The sequence below is a fragment of the Phragmites australis genome, chromosome 2 (genome assembly GCF_958298935.1).
Source record: "Phragmites australis chromosome 2, lpPhrAust1.1, whole genome shotgun sequence".
Lineage (NCBI taxonomy): Eukaryota > Viridiplantae > Streptophyta > Magnoliopsida > Poales > Poaceae > Phragmites > Phragmites australis.
In genome coordinates, this window is record NC_084922.1 from 51,040,496 (window position 1) to 51,065,146 (window position 24,651).

General features: G+C 45.9%; 5 protein-coding genes across 5 annotated transcripts; 3 read left to right on the top strand and 2 right to left on the bottom strand.

Annotated features, from left to right (window-relative positions):
- Window positions 1-633: 633 nt before the first annotated feature.
- On the bottom strand, window positions 634-3,045 carry LOC133909655 (small ribosomal subunit protein eS10z-like). The gene is made up of 5 exons (XM_062352181.1): window positions 2,930-3,045; window positions 2,783-2,831; window positions 2,023-2,305; window positions 1,357-1,492; window positions 634-907 (listed from the first exon to the last, which is right to left on the bottom strand). The coding sequence occupies exons 1-5, from the start codon at window positions 2,930-2,932 to the stop codon at window positions 839-841; spliced, it is 540 nt and encodes a 179-aa protein (XP_062208165.1). The 5' UTR covers window positions 2,933-3,045; the 3' UTR covers window positions 634-838.
- Window positions 3,046-5,398: 2,353 nt separating this feature from the next.
- Window positions 5,399-8,171, top strand: LOC133909656 (cationic peroxidase SPC4-like). The gene is made up of 3 exons (XM_062352182.1): window positions 5,399-5,746; window positions 5,819-6,013; window positions 7,308-8,171. Exons 1-3 carry the CDS (start codon window positions 5,474-5,476, stop codon window positions 7,929-7,931), a joined length of 1,092 nt encoding a protein of 363 aa, XP_062208166.1. The 5' UTR covers window positions 5,399-5,473; the 3' UTR covers window positions 7,932-8,171.
- A 5,612-nt stretch (window positions 8,172-13,783) lies between these two features.
- Window positions 13,784-15,388, top strand: LOC133909657 (cationic peroxidase SPC4-like). Its single transcript, XM_062352184.1, has 3 exons — window positions 13,784-14,204; window positions 14,297-14,494; window positions 14,582-15,388. The coding sequence occupies exons 1-3, from the start codon at window positions 13,962-13,964 to the stop codon at window positions 15,200-15,202; spliced, it is 1,062 nt and encodes a 353-aa protein (XP_062208168.1). The 5' UTR covers window positions 13,784-13,961; the 3' UTR covers window positions 15,203-15,388.
- Window positions 15,389-15,443: 55 nt separating this feature from the next.
- Window positions 15,444-18,633, bottom strand: LOC133909658 (syntaxin-61-like). The gene is made up of 7 exons (XM_062352185.1): window positions 18,424-18,633; window positions 17,517-17,630; window positions 17,191-17,304; window positions 16,778-16,935; window positions 16,126-16,216; window positions 15,829-15,894; window positions 15,444-15,666 (listed from the first exon to the last, which is right to left on the bottom strand). Exons 1-7 carry the CDS (start codon window positions 18,475-18,477, stop codon window positions 15,556-15,558), a joined length of 708 nt encoding a protein of 235 aa, XP_062208169.1. The 5' UTR covers window positions 18,478-18,633; the 3' UTR covers window positions 15,444-15,555.
- Window positions 18,634-18,695: 62 nt separating this feature from the next.
- On the top strand, window positions 18,696-21,079 carry LOC133909659 (thioredoxin Y, chloroplastic-like). Its single transcript, XM_062352186.1, has 4 exons — window positions 18,696-19,000; window positions 19,650-19,738; window positions 20,562-20,739; window positions 20,852-21,079. Exons 1-4 carry the CDS (start codon window positions 18,833-18,835, stop codon window positions 20,915-20,917), a joined length of 501 nt encoding a protein of 166 aa, XP_062208170.1. The 5' UTR covers window positions 18,696-18,832; the 3' UTR covers window positions 20,918-21,079.
- The last annotated feature ends 3,572 nt before the right edge of the window (window positions 21,080-24,651 follow it).

Below are 24,651 nucleotides of genomic sequence, written 5' to 3' on the forward strand. Positions count from 1 at the left end.
CTCCGACAGATGTTTAACAACAGGCTTCAAACTGCTGCCTCACTGAAACGAAGAGGCTGGAAGAGCAGCGAATTCTGTTGTGTATGCGGTAAAAAGGAAACTGTCGATCACATTTTCTTCCAATGTGTCTTGGCCATATTCACTTGGAGTGTTATCCGAGAAAGTTTTGGCTGAGTTGAACACCCCAGGTCCCTTGCCGACCTTGCTGATGGTTGTTTGAAACAAAATCTAAATATGCCCGTAATATTGTGTCTCTTCATTTTTGCAGTATAAGCTGGGCAATGTGGTGCAACCGAAACAAGATGGCAATTGAAAGGGTCTTCCTCAACAAGCCGATTGATTCTCTTTTCAAGGGTATCTCTTGCTTGCAGAGCTGGAAGATTTTGCTCAAGGAGGGCGATAAGGAGAGGCTCGATCCGGCTCTTGATCACCTCGTAGCGTGCTACAACAATCTACAGACATCTGCGTGGATGCTTTCTGATGTAGTTGAGCTGTGAGGTAGGCGGCCTGTGGACTGCTGGTCCTTTAGACACTAGTTTTTGTGCCTTTTATTTCTTTTTCAGTTGGTATGTTGTATGATATGTGTACTCTGTTATTTTACTCTCAATAGAAGCAGAGATCTTTCTCCTGTCAAAAAAAAAACCCAACAGCCTCCTTGATTAGAGTAGTTCCATCTAACAAAAACGAATATCACAAAACATGTCCCCAGCAACCACGGCTACTATTTGATAAACAAATCTCATTGTTCTCGTAATTCAAAGATCAACAGAGAAGACGCCCCTTGCACGTTGCATCTGAAAAGCTATTGATCAAATCAATGTGCCGACTAAACGAAGCATCACTCCATGGAAGATCCCCCAGCACCAAAAGCACCGCCGCCGCCACGGCCAAAGCCAGGTCTGCTACCCTGAAGAACCAAAACGAAAAAGGCGTCGAATTAGTTACAAAACAGCTGCCAAACATAAGCCCTGCTAACATGGCATGAAATTAAAATTTCCATGCTACATTTAGTGAGCAAGCAAGAAAACGCTAAGTTACCAAATACAGATCACCCAGTTGCTTACTGAAAATTTCTACAATCAGTTTGACATTTGTAAAATAAAATTCAAGCACAAAACTAAGCAGTGGTTGAGAATAACAAAGAGATAGGAGGAATACAACAACAAGGCCATCGTTATAACCTGATATAACAATGTTTGAGAAGTAAAGAAAAGTTGAGCATTGATATGCTAATAATTTAACAGACTGAAAAGGACCAGACACTGTAAATTCCAGCATCCACATAAGCAACTGCGGAATGATCACACTTCATTATCAAACAACCATGGACAATGTGACAACAATCTAAACTCTTACCCTAAAAGATGGCTGGAACTCAGCAGGAGCACCACCCTTCTCACCGCCGAAATCACCTGGAGCACCACGCGGACCTCCCCTGTAACCATCCCTGTCCCCAAACCTTGGTCTGTCACCCTCAAAACGAGGCGGGCCCCTGCAAAATGAACGGAACATGCCAATAACCATGAACTCACCTCTAGATTCTTTTGATATATATATATATATATATATAATCAGCAAATGCATCTAGGTTTGCTTTTGATTTCTTTTCTGGGGCCATACAATACTACGTCTGGGGTTCTGGTTAGATCAATTCAATTATGGTAGGGGAAAGGTAAACAATGAAAAGTGACTCTGTAAACAAATATAAAGATTGTGCACATCAATAGAACTTTAGAACATAAGCTAGCAGAAGATACAATCCCAAGTTGAGCCCAAAATTAGGAAATAAGACTGTTAGTGAGTGATAGCCTTGATTGTCGCCCAGTTCATAATGATATGGAACAACAGAAGAAGGCTTGTCCAATGAGATCATCAAATCTCATCTCTGGGCATAATAGTAAGTTCAATTTGCATTATCTGAGTTTTTGCTGTCAGAATGCTAAAAAGAACCAACACGATTCCACTGAAAGTTAATCAGAAAAGGTCATGAACAAATCTAACAGGAAAAAAACAAAAGCTCACCTGGGGCGGTCACCCGGTGGGCCAGAGCCGAAGGGGCGAGACGGGGGCTTGGCAGACTTCTTGAGGGTATTAGGCACCACCTCAGATGGCAGATTGAGGAAGGTGCGGAGGTGCTCAATGCCATCATTGGTGAGGTACCAGTAGTAGTATTGCCACGAGAAGGTCTCCCTGACATACTCCTTTGATTTGAAGCTCTGCATGAGCTTAATCACCTCCAGGTTGGGCACGTCGAGCATGGGGTGCTTGGCCAGGTTGTAGTCTTTCTTGGCATACAAGACCCCCTCTGCACATAAATTCAAGAATTTTCAATATATCCTCAACGTATAACAAGGATAAGCATCCATTTTGCACATACAATACTAACTTGCCGCCCAATATTTCTTCTAGAAAAACTTGTCGCCCAATAAGTAAACGTCTCAGCATACTGTTTTCTCATCTCAAATCCTAAGGTATGAATCGGTGGCATATATCATTTCACATAGCACAAGTGCATCCCGATGCAGTGTGTACCACTGGAGATAAGACTACAATACACACAAACTGAAATCAAAATCTAAAACAGCCAGTTGCAAAATTGCAAATCAGAAGGTCCCCGTCATGTGAATGCAACGGCCTAGGCCTTATCGTTGTGCACTAAGTTGAACGAAGCTATGGGGACAAGAATTGTAACAATGGGCATGCATTGTGGCTTGCGATCACAGTGTGCATAACGTAAATGAATGGCCACGCCCAGAGGGACAAAAAGGGAGAAGAAGCTCACCATGGAAGAGGTACTTGCAGATGTCGCGGCGGTTCTTCTTGGAGATGATCTGCGGAGGAGAGAAAACGACACGGCATTGCGTTAGATGACGGAAAGACCGGGGCAGTTCAACAGTAAACGTTCTGCCGTAGAAATTTCGTGGCTTGCCATGGTGAAGGACTGGCGCCGGAGGGAGGGGCAGGACGGCGGCGCCGGCTGGGTGGGTTTGGGAAGGGGAGGTGGCGCGCTGCGGGGAGAAAAACCCTAGGTGTGTGGTGTGTCGAGATATAGAGAGAGGCAGACCTGGGCCGCGCGGGCCCACATTTTCTTTCGGGCCGCCATAGGAAACGGCTGGGCCTTCGAAGAACCTTCCAGTCCTTAAAAAAAACCTTTCAGCATAGTTATCAGGATGTAAGTGGATACTTAATAAGTAATTTTATGTTATTACTTAGTTCATTTTTTCTTAATTTAATTAAGTATAAATAATTTTTTAGTTTTTTTAGTTTTGATCAATGTAATAAAAAATACAAATCTTACATCCCTTATGATCACATGAGGATGAGGTGTCGTCCCACTCGTCTTTTGCTCACCTAACTAGCCAAGTATCCCTAAAAAAATAGCCAAGTAGCATACTGTGCTAGCGATGACTGATCATGACGAGACATGGCGACACATGTGCTAGATCAGTGTAACAAGTAGTGCTAGATCCAAAACTAATAAGTAATAGTCTCTCTTACTAAGAGATATACACCAACTAATTCATTTAAAAATCTAAATGATAAAACAAAGATAAATATCTCTCTTAGTCCATCTACGAACATATTCTTTTCATTTCGTTCCCTTTACGATTCTCCTTTTCATTCATATTATTTTTATTTTTTTTATCTCTAACAGTTTTTCTTCGAAGAGAATCGTGAAGTTAAATGAGAAAGAGTTCCGTTTTGAAAAAATAATAATTTTAAAAATCTCTTCGTGTGATAAGAACTATGAAGAAAAATTATTAAAGTACTAAAGAGAACGAAAATCCTTAAAAAAAAAGATCTACATCTAGAAGGAAACCGTGATCTTATACTTAACATCCCTTCTCTCTTTCTTCGCTGTCTTCCGTGCCTAGTAATTGAAGTGGGCTCCCGGTGCGCCCGTGAGTGGATCCGCCCCTGCCTGCAAGTGTGCAGCAGAGAGCGACGCGAAACGGCACAGGCTCAGGTGCAACCTGTAACGGATGGACAGATGGCATGGCTAATCTTCCACTGCTCTGTAAATTAGCTTATGCGGAACTACACAGCCATGGACCACAACAACTCGCAACTTGGTAACTAACACGCCCCTAAAGGTATTCTTACATTTTTTCTGATGATGATCGATCAATATCTAGACTTTTGTCATGCCCGGCCTATATATGATGACAGGATGATTGACAAAGTAGTAGTATCGCAATCAAGATTGGAAAAGTCGATTCAACCGTTTGATTTGCTTCCAACTTTGCAACTTCAGCAAGGAGAAAAGATGGATACTTAGGAAAGTTGGACAAGGCAGCGAACTTGGCCGGGTGTTACATCACTTTTTCCTGTTACCGACAAAGGCATATATAATTCATACCTCATAACAAAAGAAGATGGCAATGAGGAAAGAATCCGTGTATTAGATAGACTGTTAGTCTGTTACCTGAAAGAGAGTAACTAAAGCATCCCTAGTCAATTGAAATGATCATCTGCAGAGAAGCCAACTTTGATCCGCTCTCTTACGGACCTGAACTCGTATAAAAGTCAAGTGATTGAAGACTTCTGTGTCCCAAATGATGCCTTAATCTATTATATTATTATTTGAAAGAAAAAATAGCCACCATATTCACTCTTAATGCTATAAAATTAACATGTTAATAAAAAAAGATATAGATCGTTAACGGTTTAGTTTAAACCAAAAACTCATATAAAATATAATTAATAAATAGCTAAATTTTAATTTTAAAATTATAAAAAATTAGTAGTCGATTTTCATACGATTTAGGAATTAAAATATCTAAATCAAAATTCTAAATAAAATAAAATTAGTAATAAAAATAGACTAATTTTTAATTAAATACTATAATAATAAAATATTATAGCGAGAATGCTAGTTTCCACTCTATAAAGTAGACCAAGAAGTTGCAAGTTGCCGACTCCAAACTCCAAAGCTAAGCTGGGAAACAAAAGGTGAGGGAGGCGGATGGAATCGAGATGGGAAAAATTGGCAAGATCTATTTTAATGAATCGTTGAACTGGATGTGGCTACTAGATGTTGTGCAACTGTAGAACAACAGTATAGATTCTTTCCCACGGACGGACGCAAGGTACTGAGAAATTGTCATCTTTGAACCTTGTTTCCTTTAGCTAGTTCGATGTTGTCTCTGTAGTACGGTTGGTGGTTTCCCGCGCCCGGACGGCCATATCTTGGTGCACTGAATCATGCACAGTACACGCGCGTGTATGCATGCTTTTGGCTCGGAGAAGTCAACAACATGTGACATTGCGTGTCAATGCAGTTTCCTCGATCGTTCTCGAGCCTCATCTTTGACGAGCACACTCTTGTCTCTGTTTGCCACCTACATCCCTTGCAGCAGCGTGGCGGGCGGCCAATAGACGAGAGATGGCTATAAATGAAGGCGGGAGGGCGCAAGGTCGCCACAAGCTCAACTGCCCAGCTAGCCAAAGGCACACGAGACAAGTGGCAAGCATGGCAATGGCGGCTTCTCGTCGGCGCGCAGTCCCTGCTTCGCTGGTAACAGCGGCGGCAACTGTGGTGCTTGTGTTGTTGAGCGCTCCGGCGGTTGCCGACGTAGCAGCCAGGTACCCACCGCTGGCCCCGGGTCTGTCGTTCGAGTTCTACAAGGAGAGCTGCCCCATGGCCGAGTGCATCGTCAAGGACTACCTCGAGACGGCCATCATGCAGAACGTCGGCCTCGCCGCTGCGCTCATCCGCCTCCACTTCCACGACTGCTTCGTCCAGGTAAACAAAACGAACGAACTCTTCCCATCCGATATGATGAGTCAAAAAGTTAACCTGGGATGCGTGATGCAGGGCTGCGACGGTTCCATCCTGTTGGACTCGACGCCGACCGAGGAGAGTGAGCAGGCTGCCATCCCCAACCTGACGCTCCGCCCCGCGGCGTTCAAGGCCATCAACGACATCCGCGACCGCCTCGAGCAGGCCTGCGGCCGCGTCGTCTCCTGCGCCGACATCGTCGCCCTCTCCGCTCGCGAGTCCGTCGGCCTGGTACGTAAGCTGTGTACTCCGTCTTCCCCCCGCCGTATTTTCGTGAGCACCTACACATCAGCCGTCTCAGCCTTTTCTTTTTTCGTCATTTTGAAGGCAAACATGTTTCTGTTTTTAACACTCCAATAATAATATACAGTAATAGATCGTGGAATTAGGCCGAAATAGCTGAAAAAACAACCATGATACGCATGTACGTAGCTTCTTTTGGCAACGAATAATGTAACAGGATTGCTTTATCAGCGCACAGGACAGGACTAGGTAGTAGCCTAGCTAGTCGGTACTGCAACAGTAAAGATCAATCACACGACAGGGACCCTGCTTTTTCCGTTCCAAAACTAGTCCAAATGTATACTTTGGGTGCATACTAATATATAGATACGGCTTACTGCTTGAAAACGCGGTCGAACTATATATCAGTCCGTTTCAAGTCCATGCAGAACGGTTTTTTTTTCTTATTGATTTAAAAAGAAAAGTGATCTAATTTATAAAAAAATTAAATCTAAAAATCTTAACAAACACTGTTTTTATTCAGCTCACATGGAAAATAAGAGAGAGAGAAAAAAATCCTAAACCCCTAAACAACCTGGCAACAAAACACGACCAAGCAATGTATAACTCGGCAACCACAGCAACTAGCATATAACCTGGCATCTATGAATAGCCAAACGGTATCTACACCAAACGACGTTATCTCTCGCGTGTAACTGTCCTTAGCTAGCACCTCAATAAAAACATTTATCCTGATAACTTAACAGGTGGAGCTCTGCTCTCTCATCTAACTATCCAACTCGACTAGTGGTTTTCACGTTAAATCACAAACTCAACATATGTGGTCATAAGACGTCGAAATAAAGTCACATCCACAAAACATCGAAAGGTGAAGAGAAAATTCACCGAAAAGCAGAAGAGTCGAATAACAAGATAAACAACGGAGGATGATGAAGTGCCGCCCCGCCGGTTGTAACAAAGATCGAAACGACATGGAACCGCCACCGTCCATGTACAACGTTAAATGGTCTCCCAGAGAAAATGCGCGCAAGAGATATATAAAGATGAACACAGCACAGGAACCATATCACTGTCACCCTCATGTGGATCATGGGCTCACTGGACCATGCATATGCATCAATGACTGTTCCGATTTATTATATGGTCCACCACAGTTCTGAGCTGTTCCTTGGTCATGGACGTCGGCTGTGATCTTATCACTTTACTGGAACGTTGGGTAATGATCATGAGATTCTGTATGGTATGGCAACTGATGCATGGCTTCGCTTGTTAATCTTGTCAGGCCGGCGGGCCGGGGTACAAGGTCCCCCTGGGCAGGCGCGACAGCCTGAAGCCGGCGTCGCAGCAGGCCGTGAACGACGGGCTCCCGCCGCCGACCTCTGACGTCACCAATCTCCTCGGCTTCCTGGCCAAGATCAACCTCGACGTCAACGACCTCGTGGCAATCTCCGGCGGCCACACCGTCGGCATCGCGCACTGCGGGTCCTTCGACGAACGCCTCTTCCCGACGCAGGACCCCACCATGAACAAGTGGTTCGCCGGCCACCTCAAGCTCACCTGCCCCGTCAAGGGCACGGACAACACCACCGTCAACGACATCCGCACGCCCAACACGTTCGACAACAAGTACTACGTGGACCTGCTCAACCGGGAGGGGCTCTTCACCTCCGACCAGGACCTCTTCACCGACGGCAGGACCAAGCCCATGGTCACCAAGTTCGCCGTGGACCAGAACGCCTTCTTCGAGCAGTTCATCTTCTCCTACGTGAAGATGGGGCAGATCCAGGTGCTGACGGGCTCGCAGGGGCAGATCCGCGCCAACTGCTCGGCGCGCAACCCCGGCGATAACCTCCCATGGTCCATCGTGGAGACCGCCGTCGACGCCGCCGAGAGCCTCGTGCTCTAGAGCTTCTTCGCGTGCTTTGGTTTGTTCATCTTTTGTTGGGAATGCATGCCAAGCCGGCGATCGAATAAGTGGCGTGGCACACACGTATATGGAGTTATGGACAAGGGCACAAGTAGCGCTACTCGAATACTCGATGTATAGTCGAGTAATTCGTAATGTGTGGATGAACGCTCTGCAATAAACAAACATTGCCAAGTGCAAAGACAAAAAAGACTTGATGAAGGCAATGGTGCTGCGTAACTCTTCCCCCCCCCTGGAATCATGCCACACATTTGGATGCTGGTTTGCAAATGCAAAGCAGAGATCTAGCGTCTAATTTCCAGCAACACTCGTTCGTACATGCAACACGCACCGGCGTACGAAACACATCAAGAATAATATCAAACCTGCAACTAACTCTTCCCCGCGAGGATCATATATGCACGCATGCGAGGTAACCTTTGGGGGCCATCGAATCTAATGTGTAACTCACAAACCCGTCACCGGCAGCACAAGCTTAGTCACCGGCAGGTTCCCGGGTCGAAGGGGTCGAGGAACGCGAGACGCTGCCTGCCAAAACGTGGGACGTGAACCCAACAAATCCGGGACGATGACCCAATTATGCAATAATATATTGAAGGCTGATAAAACGATGACCCAATTATGCAATAAACGGTGATAAAAACGATGACGATTTTTGTTTCACTGATTGGAATCCAGCAGCAATTAAGAGACAATACGATGGTGCAACATTATTTTACACGTTTCCTATATTTCAAAAGTCTGAAATCTCCAAGAGATACCAGACGCCTATATGAATATGTCGTCACTACTAAATTAAGGGAGGGGTTTTCGGTGGGTAGTTTGAGGTATCGGATTTAGAGGGAGGCTGAGGCGGTGGGAGGGGTTGGTAATAAAGGGTGTGTAAATAGGGTGGTTAACGCTGTAAGGATGGTAGTGGTTCAGATTAGGGTTCTATTCGTCTGCTATAGCTGCACCGTCTTAGTTTGCATGTACAAGTATGCACTGTGTTGTGTTTATATATATCTAAAGAAAAATTGTATACGGGAGAAGCCGTCAATAAAATGCTAGTTACTACTTGTTTCCCTTTTGTTAGCTAGGTATGGAGCAAATATAAACTCTCTCTATTTTGATGTTAACTTTTTTGTACGTTCACCTCTACGCAAGAAGAACGTTCGTCAAGGGTTGGTAATATAAACTGATTCCCCATCATTAATTCGCTGTTTGTTCTTTGCAAAATTAAATACTGTAAAATGCAGATAGGTGAGTGGCAGCAGCTTTACATGCAAGAATTGGTCGCTAACAGGCAGCACAATTTGACGAGGAGCACCAGATGAGAAGCACTGCACCCAGGACGATGACGATGGATAGATACCCACGCCGGACTGAGATAGATCCAGGGTGGAAAGCACACGGTGACGGCGAGGCAGAGGAGGCAGCGGAGCCAGGTTCATGAATTCGATTATTACTGTCGAAAATCGCGATAACCAACCTTATCATTCCATTTCGGTTTCATAATGTGAATTTATAAATATCTATTGGTGCTTCAAGTCCATCTAGTGAAAGGTAAAATGACGTGCTAGCTGCAACCCAAGAAGCGAAAACAGGTTGATCTGTTCCGTTGCAATATTCTCACGTAGCCGAGAAAAGGCTGACTAGGGCCGGCTAATCCATGGCCCAGATATCTCGACTCTTGCAGGCCTTGATCTAGGCCTCCATGGGTGCCCCCCCGGAAGTTGAGAGAGGCGGCGGCGCCAGGAGAAGGATGGGTTGTCAAGCCACCAGCCGCACCATGCGACGGATCGTATGCGCTACACCAGACGCAAGCGTGACGTCCGGACGCGCCATCATTTTGCAGCCGTGCCCGCGCGCTGGGTGCTCTAGCCGGCTTCAATTCAGAGTCGAGGATAGGGTAGGTGCGTGTCAGTACGAGCAGTAGGGAACTTTAAGTGAGAGCAGCAACGGCTACAGGTCCCTTACTGGAAGCCGCCGGAAGGTGCAGTCACGTTGTTTGCTGAGAAGCCGCCACCAAGCGAGTCGTCTACTGTACACGCGGCTCCGGTACCTCGGCTCCGGGAGCAGTTGCACAGCATCCGCAACGCCTGGTCAAGTTTAGTTTATATTTGGTTGATTAAATTTGAGTTGAAATAAGTGGATATAAAAGTTAAAATTGTGATTATTTACTCGTATAAAGATAATTTTATATAATCGAGCTCACATGTATGATAAAATACAAGAGTATGTGTCGGTGGATGAACACCGTAAGCAGGTTTTCTTCTATTGGTTGTGCATTACAAGGTGCTCCCTCCCCCTCTTTTATCTACGGGGGAGGCCCTTTATGAAGTGCTCAGAACGAGAGTACAAATTCCCGTAAACAATAAATAGAAAACGACTATCATGGGTCTACAGTTGATGTTACAGAGGTTGAAAATGCATCTCTCGAACGGTCCTATCGGTCTTCACGTCCCAGCTTTAGCAGGCGCAGGGGCACTGTCGGTGTATCGGGAACCAGGGGTCCCTGAGTCCCGAGACCAGACCGGCCGTTCGCCACGTGTCACCATCCCGCGAGGTCCCCCCTGCAGGATGAGGAAAATCTAAGTTCCGGAAGAAGGTGCTCGGGGCCACAGCCTCTGGTTCCCGAGCACCCCAGTTCCTCGATGACCCACAGAGTCCAAGTACCGGGAAGACAGTGCTCGGAAGGGTTCCCCCTCGCCCCCAAGTACCATAGTCCCCCGATGGGCCGAACAACCAAGTGCTCGGGAGAGAGTGCTCGGGGCTGCACGTGGCAGTCCCCGAGGACTCGGTTCCCCGAAGGGTCTAAAGGAGTGCTCGGGAGAGAGTGCTCGGGGCTGCATGTGGCAGCCCCCGAGGACTCGGTTCCCCGAGAGGTCCTACAGAAGTGCTCGGGAGAGAGTGCTCGGGGCTGCACGTGGCAGCCCCCGAGCACTCGGTTCCCCGAAGGGTCCTACAGAAGTGCTCGGGAGAGAGTGCTCGGGGCTGCACGTGGCAGCCCCCAAGCACTCGGTTCCCCGAAGGGTCCTACAGGAGTGCTCGGGGCTGCACGTGGCAGCCCCCGAGCACTCGGTTCCCCGAAGGTTCGCGCAAGATCGCCTGACACCCCGACGACCCGAAGGAACCCGTCGGCGGGGTGTCAGCCAGTCAAAGGTCCAATACGCATTTAATGGACACGCGCGGCCTGACATCCTGACATTCTCAGCTGCCCATGCCATGGTGTCAGTCACTGCCATGCTTTGGCAGGGGGGCGTGGGTCCATTAATTGCACATGTCCCGTCTCGTATCATCCAGGGTACCTTGGGATAACGTTGTCAGGATCAAAGCGTTTCGCCTGCCACCCTGCCCTGACAGAAGAACAAGACAGGGTGGGCACATCGGGCGCCTCTGTGGCCGCCCGGTGGGCCCTCTCAACGGCGCCGGAGGACGTCCGCAGTGGCGGGTGGTCGGATGCGCGCCGTATTTTTCCACCGCCCCTGTCACTTCGCCGAGACGGAATGATGACGCCTTTCTTCGTGGCGCCTTGGCACTCGCGCCCCCTCTTTCCCATTTGGGGTAAGCCGAGGTTGGCGTGTGTATAAAAGGAAAGGATGGAGAACACATGAAAGCAGCGAAACCAAGAAACAATTAAGCCAGACAAAACAACATCAAGAGAAGAGACCACAAGAGACGAAGAACATCACAAGCAAGCTCGAGCAGAGCTAGAGCACGTGAGCCTCAAGCTCTCTGTAGACAATACACCCTTGTAACCAGACACATCCTTGAAGAATTCCCTTAAAGGAAAGATATTGCACTCACACAGGAGTAGGGTATTACGCCACCGTGCGGCCCGAACCTGTCTAAACCCGGTGCATTTATCTCTTTTTTGCACTAGGTCGATCATCCCCCACCACCGGCCGTTGCATTTCTTTCCGTTTCCATTTATTTCCCCGACGAGCTCGTTCAGGATCATCCCCCCGGCCGAATCTTTAAAAAGGGGTCTCTCGGGATCCCTGCGACAGGAGTTCATCCTCCGACAGGCACCCACCGGCCAGCCTCTGAGTACTCTCTTATGCCCGTCTGGTCAGAGTAGGTCTGAGACTGTCTGATGCAACAGGGCGATAAGCGATAAGCCTAAGCCCATCGAAGATATCTTCAAGCCGTCTTTCTTTATGGGACCCTCGAGGGGACATGCGATGGGGCTCGTCGCATTAATTATGCCCATGCTTTCCTGCCAGGCTGCGACACGGACTGGCGTATTCAGTACGACAGGCGTGGGAGAGAGTGGTTGGATGTGGTCGTCCACGCTCCCCATTAAATGCAGTATCGAGCCTCCCACCGACCGACACCTTATCGTGAAGTCCCTGCGGAGTCCATCAGCATAGGCTTGCCGTGTGCTCGGGGCTCTCTGGGTGCTCGGGGACCAACTGTACTTGGCCCCGAGTGCCCAGTCCCGGACCTTGCTTCCCTCGGATCCTCGGGCATTCCGGGTACTCGGAGACCAACTGTTCTTGGTCTCGAACGTCCACTCCCGGACCTAGTTCTTCTCGGGTTCTCGGGGCACTCTGGGTACTCGGGGATCAACTGCTCTTGGCCCCGAACGTCCACTCACAGACCTGACTCTTCTCGGGTCCTCGGGGCACTCTGGGTAGTCGAGGACCAACTGCTCTTGGCCCCGAACGTCCACTCCCAGACCTGACTCTTCTCGGGTCCTCGGGGCACTCTGGGTAGTCGAGGACCAACTGTTCTTGACCCCGAGCACCTGCTCCCGGACTTGGCTTCCCTGGGGTCCTCGGGGAGATGATCCCCGAGAGAAGACGCCATATAGCACTACGCTGTCCTGTCTTCGAGACTAAAAAACCCTGAATCTCATATCACCGACAATATACATCAAATAAACCAGATATACATACGATACGATAAATAAACATATTTTTTTAAACTATACGTATTTATTGAACTAAGTTACTATTGTGTAGACAACCACCCTGAATGTACGGTGGGCTAGTGAGGGAAATTGAAGAGATAGCAGCCATACCGCGGAAGCTGCGGTGCGGTGCGGTTGGTTGCCGGGCGCCGCTCGCTGGGAAGCCGCCACGACACGCCGAAGCGGGTCGTGTGCCTTACACGCGGCCGGATGAACGCCTTGGTTTCCTGCCCTCTCGCTGACACGGCGAACGCAAAAAGCTTTTCCAATTCCGAGGCAGCACTGCACCGACAAGAGTTATGCACGCCGAGGCGGGTCGCGCGGCCGGATGAGCGCCTTCCTCCCTCACTTGCCAAGCCAACTTTCGCATGCAGACAGAGGCTCTAATAATATCATGCAGCTATCGTGACGATGCCTTTTCACTTCCATTTCGTCCGATGGCCAAAACAGGGATAAGTTGCGGTCACATGCTTTTCCAATTCCGAGTCAAGAAGCTTCAGCGCAACACAAAAGTGGCAAAGAGGATTCAAACCAGAGTAGAGCACTATCAACCAACCGATGAACTAACTGGTACAGGAAGGAGCTAGCACTACTTGGTGCAGAATGTAATGCGATTGCATTCCAATCCGCACGGCTTTGGGTCATGTAAATTGACAGGACCTCCATCACGAGTTGAGTTTGAGTAGCAGGGAAGCCAAGTGTCTACCTGCGAACCCAAGACGTAGCACTGCAAGTGAAAGTAACCGCCCGCCTCAATTGACTGACTGACAGCCCCAAGCTTCGAGTAGCAGAATCCAAAGATCAACACAGTAGTGTCATCCTCCACCTTGGACAAGAGTCACCGGCCACATGGCAGCAGTATGGCACCAGAGTCACTGTTTCGCTTCTATTCAATCTTGGACGTGCGTAAGAGACATGTTCTTTTCTCGCGTTCTGCAATCATCACGTCAATGTGTATGTCACGCTTGCTTGTTTTTCTTCGTTGTTGGAAAAAGAAAATAACGTGTATAAATGGAAGGCTAGAGTAAGGCAGAAAGCCATTGTGTTGCTGCTCCCCACTAGCAGAGACTACTGAAACACAGGACTACAGGAGAGGAGGTAGCATAGCAGGGATGGCTCGTGGTGCTACGGTCTCTGCCGCTTTGGCATTAGTTGCCCTCCTCTGCGCCTCTACGACTGCGGCTGCGGAGGCCAGGCAGCCGCCCGTGGTCGGCGGCATGTCGTTCGACTTCTACAAGCGGAGCTGCCCCAAGGCGGAGTCCATCGTGCGCAGCTTCGTCAAGAGCGCCGTCCGCAAGGACATCGGCCTCGCCGCGGGCCTCCTCCGCCTCCACTTCCACGACTGCTTCGTCCAGGTCTCCCTCTCTTCAACACTTGACTCGTGCACGCGCAGAGCTCACGTACGCGTGACCATCTCTTCAACAACTAACATGTCGTGTCGTGTCAGGGCTGCGACGCGTCCGTGCTGCTGGACGGGTCGGCCACCGGGCCCGGCGAGCAGCAGGCGCCGCCCAACCTCACGCTCCGCCCGTCCGCGTTCAAGGCCATCAACGACATACGCGACCGCCTCGAGAAGGCGTGCGGGGCCCCCGTCGTCTCCTGCTCCGACATCCTCGCGCTCGCCGCCCGCGACTCCGTCGTTGAGGTACGCACACCACGCACTGCCTGCTCCAGCTCTGGTTTCGAATTCGCACCGGCATGCGAAACCTGATGTTGCGGTAGCGTTGTGCAGTCGGGAGGGCCGAGCTACAAGGTGCCCCTGGGGCGGCGCGACAGCCCCAACTTCGCGACGCAGCAGGACGTCCTGAGCGGGCTCCCGCCGCCGAGCGCCAGCGTCCCCGCGCTCCTAGCTGTCCTGTCCAAGATCAACCTGGACGCCAACGACCTGGTGGCGCTCTCCGGCGGGCACACCATCGGGCTCGGGCACTGCACCTCCTTCGAGGACCGCCTGTTCCCGCAGCAGGACCCCACCCTGAACAACACCTTCGCCAGCGGCCTGAAGCGGACCTGCCCGGCCAAGGGCACCGACCGGAGGACGGTGCTGGACATCCGCACGCCCAACATCTTCGACAACAAGTACTACGTCAACCTGGTCAACCGGGAGGGGCTCTTCACCTCCGACCAGGACCTCTTCACCAACGCCACCACCAAGGCCATCGTCGCCAAGTTCGCGCAGAGCCAGAAGGCCTTCTTCCACCAGTTCGCCTTCTCCGTGGTGAAGATGGGGCAGATCAACGTGCTCACCGGCTCGCAGGGGCAGATCCGCAGCAACTGCTCGGCGCGCAACCCCGGCGCCGCCCTGCCATGGTCCGTCGTGGAGAGCGTCGTCGAGGCAGAGAGCCTCGTCTTCTAGACTACTTCCGGTTGCTCGTACCGTGGACTTGCCGGTGACAGTGGTCGGTGTAAGTGGCTAACGTTGCAGCGCCCGAAGGCACGCGTCTTGGGGAAATAGAAGTGACCATGGCACGAAATCAAAGCCCGTTGTAACAAAATCTGTCAGCATGCTTGTCTAGTAATGCGAATCCGGTTTCATGGATAATTTCCTTTTGTCTACATAAGCGTCGACGATCACAGATAGAATAGAATGGCGTACACGTGAAAAGAAAATTTATAAGGGATGGGTAGCAGCTCGTATTTTTATGTCCAGCACATCTTACAACAAGGAGCAGGTACACGTCAGAAAAACTGAAGCCTGGTGCAGGTAGGCTACGTCAAGAACACCAAAACGAAAAGAATAATGAACACAACAACCAGGAACACGATCAACATAATCTGCCCCTTAATGCCAGCCTTTTTCATTACCATGGCCACCTTTTTCTGCACCCGAAATTGGGAGAATACTTGTCAGAGCTCTACTTTGCAATTAAATTCTTGGGGGGAAAGAAGTAAAGGGCAGTGCAGGATCTAGTGTCTTGACATGTGGATATGCAAACTGGAACATAAATACAAGTACCCACTGAAGATTACGAAAGAACATACCTGCACAAAATCAAGTCTGTTCGAAGTAGTTTCCATCTCCAAACTTAGGTCGTTTAGGACCCTTTCCTGAAAAATAGCCGTACGAATTCCAATTACTTTGCCATATTCTTTTTATAATGTTACACTTCCTTCAAGCAAATAATCGGCTAAACATGACGAGGCAATGCACTTGAACAACTGAAAATTGAACTGAATGTGTGTCTCAACGATCAACCATAACTGCCAAGCTTGCTTTACTGCACAGGAACATTTTAGCTCCTGAATAAAAAATCACTGCAGCTTGCGAATAGAAATTACCTGTCCAGACAGCTCTTCGTGTATGGTTAGCCCTACACCTCCAATCCTTTCAACACTTGCACTGAGCTCATCAAGTTCTTCATCTTGCTGCCTAAAGAAGAAGTCAGTAAAGATTTAAAACCAATGCAAAACATACGAATTTCATGTGTTTACTGAAGCAAAATATGTAGCTAAGATTTTGGCAAGAATTTTGAAGTTCAAATCATAATCTGTGTTTTTATATCTTTTGACAACTGAAAGCAAAATAAAGGTCAGCCATAACTTGACTGCAATTTATAGACGCACGCCTTGCAGAAACAAGAAAATATCAACAAAACCAAAAAGTATGGTGGCTACTTAGATTAAAAAAAACTTTTAATTATAATTCAGAGCAATTCATATGGGTGCGGGTGGAAAGACAAGAATTAGTAAAAAAAAAGGATTAGATGTTCCTATGTGATAATCTAGAAAGAGCTACATAGGCATCAACTAGAACAGTACAAAAGTATTATATATATATGATGACTAGAAAAATAGTAAACTTATAAACTAAGTACTACCTACATACACAAAGCCAAAATCCTGAGCAGAGTTGTCACAACCTCTGAGTTGAAAATGTGTTTTCAAACCAATATATTTGCACAGTTTGTCAAAAACAATAAATCAAATTCACCTCATAAGTAGAAGCTGCCTATCTGATTCTGAAGCAATAAAGTCATCGTTGTCTTGGCCAGAATAGAAGTTGGTTCTGCTTGTGCCCGTTAAGTCCTGATGTGTTGAGATTGCTGAATTGTTCTTCCCCTTCTCAACAGCTCTCCTGACTATACCAACCTGAATATGTTTATCCGTAAGTGGGAACACAGAATAAATACACATTACACTGGCAACTACAGGACATCATGCTATCTGTAGTTGTGTCACTCATGGATGCTCAAGATACACCTCATTGATAGTACTAAGAAATATGTAGAAGAAAAGACATCAAAGGGTTGTTGCATTAAGCGATCATCAAGTCATGAAATATTGATATATTATAAAAAAGAGGATGAAATGGCAAAATGAAGGATGAAAAACCAAACAATATACCTGATTACGAGCAGCACCAGTCCACTTTCGTCGTCTTGAAAGCTCAACTTCATCAAGTCCATAATATGCTGGATCCCTTGATGCAACTGAGATTGTCTTTTCCAGCTCATCTACCTTTCAACAAAAACATGCAACATTCATATCAGAATAATTCTACATATATTACATGCGTAGCCTGATGAAGGAATAAAGATGGTAGTGGAAAATGACCAAAGATTTTTTTTGCGTTTCTCCACATGTGCTAACATTTTCTTCTACATGTACCAAAGGAAGATAGTAACCGCAACAACAAAGATGTATGGCACTGTTATACTCTGTTCTCGAACCTGCCATTCGATGCTTTCAGAGCTGGTAAGAAGCTCTTTTGTCAGATGAACATATTCTCCTGTGTTTGAAGCAGTTTGCTCCCATCGGTGGAAAGTACTTTGCATTTTATCAATCTGGAAGAAAAAGACCTTTATCCTCAGGACTAAAAGAAGAGAAACACACATGTGAATGAAGCAATATGTTTCTGAAGCTATGAGAGAGATAAGAAACACAAATGCAGAAATGCTTTATCTTCAGGAATAACAGAAAGCCACAGGGAAAAAAAAGCATAATGATGCCATATCAATATGTTTCTGAAATCATGACAGAATAAAGAATCAAAGGTAGACCAAGAGCTCATCTCTTGTACTTCCCAAGTTAAAGGGTCTTGTGTTATCTGATGTAGAGAGCTAGCTAAGATCTGAATATCTACCATGAGGACTCGGTGCTGAAGGTGTATCATGTAGCAAAATAGTTAAGATCCACAAATACATATGTTTTATACATAGAAAAACAACCTCATAATGTGAAATATATTTTCGACGACATCTACTGCAAAGAATTCAAAAGGTGTTATAAAATCACTCCGTTATCCTTCTTGCACATGTGTGTGTAATTCTCTCCTCACGTCACCAAATGTTCATCAAGCAACACCAGATCGCTTTCATGGACAGAACAACCGTCACTGGCACGCACTCTTCCACTCCATTGGGCACACGGGGTACTCTAGCGTCAGGTATCTAACTAGTTCGAGTTGGACCCGAAATCCACGGAAACAGGCCGATTGACAGAATTTGCAAACTCCATGAGATTAGACTAAGACGGGTTTGTGCACACGCACGGATTCTCAATCTTGATCAATGCAAGGACGACGACTCCCGTTTGCACTTTGTGGAAACGACGACGAGAGTAAAGAGCAAGTATTACCGAGTCTTGGATCTCCTCCCGGACGATGTAGAATGGATCTTGCGCGGAGCTCATGCTATCTCCGGGAGCGGATTCTATGGTTAAGAGGGTTCCGGCGACTGGATCTCTTCCCTTCCAAACCCTAGAATTTGGGGCAAGGGATTTGGGATGGATTTGGTGCGGGAGATCTCTCCTTGCTCGGTGCCCCGTCGCTGCTTCCTTCTGGGCTGGTCCACGGACACTTCTGTAGACTCGGTGCACTATCTGACGATGCAATTGCTTGCTGAACCCGGTCCACGGAACGCTACATGGCTGACGCACCGGGTCCACCACGCAGGCACGCTGAGTCATCATCCTTCCCCCTTCTTCCTCCGGAACATCGGGAGAGGAGAAGGGTAAACCACAAACGCGCCGGCCAAAACCCTAACCCATGGTGGCATTCACCACTGCCACCGCTGCCGCGGTGCCGACTCCGTGCCGCCCCTCCATCCTTGTCGCGCGCTCGCCGGTGGGACGGTGGACGCCGCTCCGTCGCTCGCCGCCGGCCGTGGGCCTCCGGCGAGGGCCCGCGCAGCCTCGACGGGGTGCTACGCTCCTGGTGAGTCCGTCGTGACGTTCCTTTACTCGTTGATTCTTGTTACCCGAACAAGTAGTTTGGCTACTGTGTCAGTTAGCTCAAGGAAACAGAATGCGCGGATTTTATACGGCAGAATTGTTGCTTTGGAATTTATCATAGGAGAAACCTCAATCCAAATTAGGAAAATTGGCATTGCCTAAATGCCTGCGTTTTGTCCTCATACTTTCGAGATTTTGGAATTATGAGCTATCGAATTATATTTCTTATACTGTATCAAAATGCCAATTCTGAGTCTGTGGCCTCTCTGGGCTCAAAGACAATAACCTAGTAATTCGATATCTCTGTGACAGTATCTAACTTTTTGAAAACATAATTATTTTTTAAGGTTGTTAACCTGATGTAGGTGAAGTTATGCCATATAATAGCTATGATGTTTTTTTACTACTCATGATATTACTTTCCTGAACATCACTATAGGAGTTTGCTGAAATTGTAGCTTTGCTCTCATTTGTTGAGTACCTCTAGAAATGATCAAGTGCCAAACTGCCAACCGATATTGTTTGCAGTTTTTTGTGTGTGCTTATTGTTCTGGATAGCCTTCTATAACATTTTCAAAACCTGCGGATTTCTGTCACTTATTTCTGATGTTTTATCTTCTTTTTTTTCATAGGTTGAAGCGAAGAGGCAAATTTTTTCTTCATTTGATGAGTTACTGGAGAAGTCTGAGAAGCCTTTACTAGTTGACTTCTATGCAACTTGGTAAGTTACTGGAAGTAGTGAAATTGGTGGTGACAAATGTCCTGATGGATTATATCATTGCTCTATTCTAGATATAAGTTATCTCCAGTATCTCTGTTTTTAAGTCTCCAAGTTTTGTGTATGCCATGTTCCTGCCAAAGTACCACCAACCATGTGGGAAATGGAAACTGCACTTGGACTGGTCTTGTGATCATCTTCTATGTGAATCGCATGCATAATATCCATCTCCTACCCTGTTTTTTTCCTTCCGAGAATATACAGAAGGTTTGATGAAAACTGAATTACTAGTTTTTATCCAGTCTTTATTGCTCGAGTGGGGAAGAGGAAGAGCTTGGGTATGTTTTCCACTCTGTCTTTAGTGTTCACCATGTTGACTACAAGTGCATGCACAACTGATATTTGAAATATCTGAAATGTACCTTACTGATTTCAATGATTTTTCTTTGTGTGGTCATTTTATTCGCGTACTGTTCAAGATGACGTGCATTGTTTTCTTCTAAGTTCTAGCAAAACCAGCCATTTTGGTCAATTACTCAATTGTTCATGTACTGTTCGTGATGCTGTGCATTGTTTCCTTCGAAGTGCTAACAAAACCAGAAACCTAGTATCGCAGCTCACAGTATACTCATCTGGCAGCTAATGTCTATTGGTTTCTTAGCTTCATTATGCCATGCATCTTAGGCATCTGGTTGATCATTTAAATCAATGGCGAGCAGTCCATACATCGGCATGGCTCTCTGCCTTTATGTACCTTGATTTAGGAGGTTGATAAAAGTACACTTTAATAGCGTACAATTGTATTAATTTTTGTTCTTTTGGTCAGGTGTGGTCCATGCCAATACATGGTTCCCATACTTCAAGAAGTTAGTGAAAAGTTAAGTGACAAGATTCAAGTTGTGAAAATTGATACTGAGAAGTACACAAGCATTGCAAATCGCTACAAAATTGAAGCATTACCGACTTTCATCATCTTCAAGAATGGGAAGCCTTGCTATCGCTTTGTAAGTTTTGAATAAACCTTTTTTTTTTCAATTTTCATGAATAGTCATTTAGTTTATGCTAATGATACTATATCTTATGTCCTTGTGGTCTGTTTTGCTACCTGGCATTCAGGAGGGTGCATTGCCTGCTAACCAGCTGATCGAACAGATTGAGAGTGCTTTGGCGGTCACAAAGTAGCACATATGGTGAGGAGGGCAGAAATGTTTCCCAAGAATGTGTGCTGCTACCTCATAACATGTGCCTCTACATGTTAAGTTTTATGATCAGAGATGTACATTCTTGATTATTGTTCAAAAGACCCTACTTGGATTACGATATGAATTGACATTTTTCCTCACAGTTACAATCTCAAACTTTGATATTGAAAATCTGAATCCCCTGCTACTTGATCTTTTACTGTATTGGGCCGAGGGCCAAAAATACTGAACGTTGTTGGTCACATATTGGTTTCATACAAGTACAGTTACAAAAAGGAAGAAGTATACTTGTTTCCTTTCCCCTCTGATTATGAATCAGTGAAGCTATGTAAAAGTAAGTAAAGGAAGGCCATGTCGATAACATATGCTGTTTGGTTTATTTTACCATGTTTTTTTAGTCTTCACCTGAACTTGCTCAATTTAGATCTATTCACCTTTTAATAACTTCAGTTATCTATGTATACAATACAGCTCTTCTTTTGCCAAATAACACCTACCCTTGTAAGCTTTTCTCTTTTGATTATTTCTTTAATCTCCACTAACTTTTAGGAGCGGATGTCAATGGAACCTCGTTTGGCAGGTATTGAGGGGGTTCTTTCTTTGGGGATCCTAGATTAAACCAATCAAGCAGCTAAGCCAATACAAAGTTTATGCGATCACACTCCTTTTAGATTGGCAGACATGTACCCATGTTTGTTCTTTATTCTTTCTACACCTGTTAGTATATACGGTTCCGTTTCTACACCTGTTAGTATATATAGTATATAGGGTAAAGAGAAAATCAGAATTGAATGGATTTTTTCCCCTCCAGGGTAACTCCTGAGATTTATTGGAAATGTTGTGAATCGGCCAGAGTCACCCGGAATTGTTGGTAATTGGTGAAATTAGGACTACACTGAACTTAACTGGAGTTAATCAGTATTATCTCAGTGTTGAAACAATCTGCTATGTCATGTCCCACTCCAAGCTGGTTTGGCCAGAAACCACTTGGTTCCTGTAACTTTTCTGAAATATGCACCCTGGTTCAAATCTTTTCATTGCCATTTGCACACCGCAGTGGTACTCAATTTAGTTTGATTGAGGAATAGATTGTGTGGCATGTATTTTAAAAAAAACAAATTAAAAAGAAATGGTGTTAAAACGGTGGATCAGTTCAAAATTTTATTCAGAAGGACCATATTTAAAAGCATGATGCAATTCAAGTTGCAAACATTCAATCATACATATCCTACACTGATTTCTTCTTCACCTTAGCCTAGTTGTTCACAGAAACCAGTGGTCTGACCCTACTTTCTGATTATTTAAAGAAACATATTTCTTTGTCATGGTGAAAGTAAAAATAGTAACTGGGTCATTCTGTATTACTAAATATTTGGAAAGAAAATCATGTTGGCTGCTTATATCTGTGATCATAATTGATATTCAATGTTGACTTTCACGATTCAGTTATTTCTACCAGCTGAAGCTACCTTTTTCTTTTGGCAGACTATGCATGTGAACGAATTTCCAATGAATTGATCGTCTGCCAAAGGTAAATGGCCTCAAGTTATGGTACATATAAGAGGTGGAGGTGTACATCCATCATACCTTGGTATTTTTTTAGCATGTTTTGCCGCGTACATTAGTCAACTACTAGATTTTTCTTTCCTACATCGTGCCTCCGGTTCCATTTGTAGTATTTGTCAGTGACAAGAAAATTACCCATCTCCATATTCCATCCATTCTTATGTGAATTTACTTTCATAGACACGGCATTTGCAGCCGTTTCCCTTATTCCATAACGTTTGTTTCCCATTTGTAATTTCTCATGTTCTATCCTTTAGCTGGCTTGCAAACCATAGTATTGGAAAGCATGTTGGAGGATGAAATTATTCTTTTTCCTGACGATTGTGGATTCCAGCATCTATCCACCTTAGAATATCTGCTTGAGTAGTGAATAATCAAGTGCCATAAATATCCCTTTAAGGGTTTATTTGAATGGTCCATTCCCCACAGGGATCTTAGCCCATTCCTAGGTACATTTGGCCGGTAGTTTTTCTTCCACTTCCATCCCCGGCCGTTATTTGTATCTCACGCGGGCTAAAAAAATCCTTCCTTTAATCCGGCTCGCCCACAGGAAAAATAAAAAATATCTTCGGACATGGGAAATTTTCTTCCTGTTGCTTTCTTGCTCTCCCTCGATTATTCAGTTTGGAGATTCATATTGTATTTAAAGTTTGTAGGATAAAATATAGTGATTTAAACTTTTATCTTGAACTCAAAATAAAAACTAAATAGATCAACTAAATACTTTTAATCCAGTCACAGCTCTTTTTTAATAACAGCCGGCAAGGTCAGGAGATTGGAGCAGTAAAAAAATTTAAATATGAAGCTACGGAAATACGCACGCACGGAAGTCCCCTTGGAATCGTAGTTGATCTGGTGGTGGTGGTGAAGCCCCCTTGGATGAAGCGACCCCGCTGCCGCTCCCCTTGAATCCTTTGCCGATGCCTCACCCCTCCTCCCCGATCGCCTCTTGTACACTGCTGCTGGCCCCTCTCATCGTCGTCCGGTCCGTGTCGAGAGGAGAAGCTGTTGTGTCCAAGGAACGAAGCGTTAAGAGTGTAGAGTTCGTTTCCTATTGGCCGACCTCCTGGCCTGTTGGAATCGTAGTTGACCTGGTGGTTGAAGCCCAAGCTTCCTACTACTCCACGCCAGATCTATCGATTTGTGTGAGAAAAATAATTTATTTTTTTATTTTACTTTTAGAGTCAGATTGGAATTAATGCATGTTCCTTTTGTTCTATCCTCTTCCGCAAATGATCGACGGTACAAAATGGATCAAATGCATGTAGTGCTAATGTGGATTTGATGAATGTTTATACAACGTTCATGCATTTCTGAATTTTCTCCTCCATTTCTGAATTATTTGATTTTTCTGTCTTTTGTGAATTTATTTTCTGGTAGGGATTTTTCATCCCTTGTCTCGTCGCCCAAATGACTACCGGTGATCTCCCTGTGGATTGACAAGGATGTCATGTGCCCATAAAAAATCATCCCCGGGTTTTCATTTTCTAGTTTTTTTCTTCCTAACATCCAGATAAGCCCTAAGATTATATTTTAACCCCTTTGCCGAACCTTTAAACTTATCCGATTTTTCTGGAGTAAATATGAGTGGTGGTGCTCGGTTGGTGTTGGACGGCTTTTCGTTGTGAGAGCTAAGTAGGTGAGAGTTGTTAAAGAGTATAATAGTTAAAGGTATTATTGTAACTTTTTAGTCTAAGTATTTTTCTCTTATATTCTATATATTACTATCATTAGACTACCATTGAATACATATTGTTATTTCTAACATAGTATCTGTCGGAGGGTTAACTCCTGTCACAGGGATCCCGAGAGACCTTTTTTTAGATATTCGACCGGGGGATGATCCTGAATACGTTCGTCGGAGAAATAAATGGGAATGAATGCAACGGCCGATGGTGGTGGTGTTGACCTAGTGCAAAAAGAAGTAAATGCACCAGAATTTAGACAGGTTCAGGCCGCACGGGGGCGTAATACCCTACTCCTATATGGATACTATAACTGTCCTGAGAAAGTCCCTCAAGGATATTGCTGGTTACAAGAATGTTGGTCTATCTAAGAGCTTGGGGCTCCTTGTTCTTCGGTTGGGACTGGGCTCAGCCTTCCCTACCGTGTTTCTCTTGCGCTGTGTTCTTGTCTATTCGTTGCCTC

Excerpts from the sequence above, each read along its gene's own strand:
- LOC133909658 (XM_062352185.1), bottom strand. The coding sequence starts at position 18,477 with ATGAGCTCCGCGCAAGATCCATTCTACATCGTCCGGGAGGAGATCCAA. Across the intron at positions 16,936-17,190 it reads CTGGTGCTGCTCGTAATCAG|GTTGGTATAGTCAGGAGAGC; the intron begins GTATATTGTTTG and ends AAACATATTCAG. Across the intron at positions 15,895-16,125 it reads ACGAAGAGCTGTCTGGACAG|GAAAGGGTCCTAAACGACCT; the intron begins GTAATTTCTATT and ends GCTATTTTTCAG.
- LOC133909656 (XM_062352182.1), top strand. The coding sequence starts at position 5,474 with ATGGCAATGGCGGCTTCTCGTCGGCGCGCAGTCCCTGCTTCGCTGGTA. Across the intron at positions 5,747-5,818 it reads TCCACGACTGCTTCGTCCAG|GGCTGCGACGGTTCCATCCT; the intron begins GTAAACAAAACG and ends TGCGTGATGCAG. Across the intron at positions 6,014-7,307 it reads CTCGCGAGTCCGTCGGCCTG|GCCGGCGGGCCGGGGTACAA; the intron begins GTACGTAAGCTG and ends TAATCTTGTCAG.
- LOC133909657 (XM_062352184.1), top strand. The coding sequence starts at position 13,962 with ATGGCTCGTGGTGCTACGGTCTCTGCCGCTTTGGCATTAGTTGCCCTC. Across the intron at positions 14,205-14,296 it reads TCCACGACTGCTTCGTCCAG|GGCTGCGACGCGTCCGTGCT; the intron begins GTCTCCCTCTCT and ends GTGTCGTGTCAG. Across the intron at positions 14,495-14,581 it reads CCCGCGACTCCGTCGTTGAG|TCGGGAGGGCCGAGCTACAA; the intron begins GTACGCACACCA and ends AGCGTTGTGCAG.
- LOC133909655 (XM_062352181.1), bottom strand. Across the intron at positions 1,493-2,022 it reads CCACCGGGTGACCGCCCCAG|GGGCCCGCCTCGTTTTGAGG; the intron begins GTGAGCTTTTGT and ends TTCATTTTGCAG. Across the intron at positions 908-1,356 it reads AGTTCCAGCCATCTTTTAGG|GGTAGCAGACCTGGCTTTGG; the intron begins GTAAGAGTTTAG and ends TTGGTTCTTCAG.
- LOC133909659 (XM_062352186.1), top strand. The coding sequence starts at position 18,833 with ATGGTGGCATTCACCACTGCCACCGCTGCCGCGGTGCCGACTCCGTGC. Across the intron at positions 19,001-19,649 it reads GACGGGGTGCTACGCTCCTG|GTTGAAGCGAAGAGGCAAAT; the intron begins GTGAGTCCGTCG and ends TTTTTTTCATAG. Across the intron at positions 20,740-20,851 it reads GGAAGCCTTGCTATCGCTTT|GAGGGTGCATTGCCTGCTAA; the intron begins GTAAGTTTTGAA and ends CCTGGCATTCAG.